At 57.9% G+C, this 1,925-nt stretch overlaps 1 protein-coding gene across 1 annotated transcript in view; it reads right to left on the reverse strand.

Moving 5' to 3' along the window:
• The window catches only part of LOC105308003 (granulocyte-macrophage colony-stimulating factor receptor subunit alpha-like), a 3,720-nt gene extending 1,901 nt beyond the window's left edge, over positions 1–1,819 (reverse strand). Inside the window, exon 1 of the mRNA XM_011383701.2 lies at positions 1,386–1,819. Within this exon, the coding sequence (XP_011382003.1) occupies positions 1,386–1,389 (4 nt within the window). The 5' untranslated portion in view covers positions 1,390–1,819. The remainder of the gene's footprint in view (positions 1–1,385) is intronic.
• Between the last annotated feature and the right edge of the window lie 106 nt (positions 1,820–1,925).

Here is a 1,925-nt window from a genome sequence, read left to right on the forward strand (position 1 = left end):
ACTTCCATTCAAATCAGAAAGGCCCGTGCCATTCTGACATGTAATCGCCCAAGCTCGGGACCGGAGGGCCCCGGAGGTGGAAGGGACCTGTGTCACCTGTTGCACGGTCTCCCTCTGAAGGAGCCCAGGTCACAGCGTGAACGGGAGCCACAGGACCCTGCATGCCGCGTGGCCAGGCACGGCTGGAGATGGTCCCTCTCCTCCGACAACGCACAGTCGGTCTTGCCGATTCACCGAAGACACCGTGTCGGCCACTTCGCCGGCTGCCTACACCTTGTCACGCCCGCGCCCACACTCACCGAGGCTTGAGAGTCACGGTCATGCATAGGCATTTGCATGCTCGAGTGACAGAAAAGGCGTCACCAAACACACACGATCCCACCTGGCGCTGACCAGGGCAACGCCCTCCGATGGCAAGCAATGTGCGGTTTTTGTTTTTTATTCCTGTACTTTTCTGCTTTTTCTTTGGCAACTTTAGTGTTTTAAATGCCCCCCGAGCACAGGGCTTGTGCTGAAGCCCGTTCAGAATCTGCAGACGTGCTAAGACCCCTTCCTGGACCTTCCTTTATGAGGCTAACGGCGGAAACTTCTGCAAAGCGAGCACGGCCTTGCATCCGTCCGCGGGGCAAGTTCACGGCCACGGAGAGGGTGGGAAGTCAGCAGCGAGACGCGTGTGCACGAACTCCCCGCGTCGAGGCAGCTCTCAGCTTCTGCTCGCTTCCCCGCGGACTGACCCCCTGTGCACGCTCCGACCCCTGCTCGCTTCCCCGCAACTTCCCGCTCTGTGTTGAAATGGCGTGGATCTAAGTCCCTGAGTCTAACCGCTTCTTGGGGGGTTTCGTCTCTTTTCTCTGGAGGCCCGCCCCCCCACACCCCCAGGCCTGTGTGTGTAAAAACGAAAAATGAGAATTAAATTGGCATGCGTTTCTCCTGTTAACCTGGCTTTCGTGAGTTTAGTTTGCACTCCTCAGTCACAGAACCTAAGAGGGTAGAGGAAACATTTTTTTTTTCATTCCCTTGCACTCGTCAGCACCAAAAGGCTGCCATGTGCCTTACGGAGAAAATGCTTGCGTCCGTCACGCTTCGTTCAGGCTTGAGGGATAGAGCCGTTTGCGTGAGTTCCGTGTGCACTCATCGGCAACGCGTATTCGAGGAGGCGTCTTTAAACAGAAACACACGTAAAACGAGCTTACGTGTAGACCACTTGATGGGAACGTGAGCAGACACCACGCCTGGCTTCACCGTAAGTGACGTGTCAGTATTTGGTCAGTCCCTGGCCCCAGCGTGCCAACCCCACGCAGTCCACGAGCAAAGCGAGACGCAGCGAGGCACACGGCTGGCACCGGGCACGGCCGGGGACCACGGCAGGCGAGACATCGTCTTACCCATCTGAACGGCCTTGAACGGAGTGAAGTCCACGAACTGGATTGCTGTGTGCTTGCTGGTTCCGTTCACCAGGAAGAAGTAATTATCGGTCCGCTTTGGTTCGGCCAGCTTGTCGAAATGGCAGCCCACGCGTGTCCCCTTCGAGTCCAGGAGGTAGTGGGGACATTCGACCTCGTCATCGTGCCTACAATTCCCAAAGGGGTCGGGGAGAGAGTGGGGTGCGTGTGTCCTGCTGGAGACGTAGCGCCTTAAAGCAAAGCCCCCCGCCTCCCAGACCCCCGATACCCGTCTGGAGGTGAGACGGGGAAGGGGGTGCTGTCAGCCTGCTCAAGTGTGAGGGCGGGTGGGGGGCACCCAGGCAGCTGCGAAGAGGCTGCCAAACGCAGGACGGCTGCCCGTTCCCGGGGCCGAGCGTGGACACGCCGGTCCATCATGTTCTCCGCATGACAGTGCTGATTTCTCAGTCCCTCGAGGACCGGAGAGGGGTTTGCCGTTTGAGGACAGGTGACAGCTAATTTTAAACAATTTTCCTTTCATTT

Source organism: Pteropus vampyrus, unplaced genomic scaffold, assembly GCF_000151845.1.
Source record: "Pteropus vampyrus isolate Shadow unplaced genomic scaffold, Pvam_2.0 Scaffold538, whole genome shotgun sequence".
Taxonomy (NCBI): Eukaryota; Metazoa; Chordata; class Mammalia; order Chiroptera; family Pteropodidae; genus Pteropus; species Pteropus vampyrus.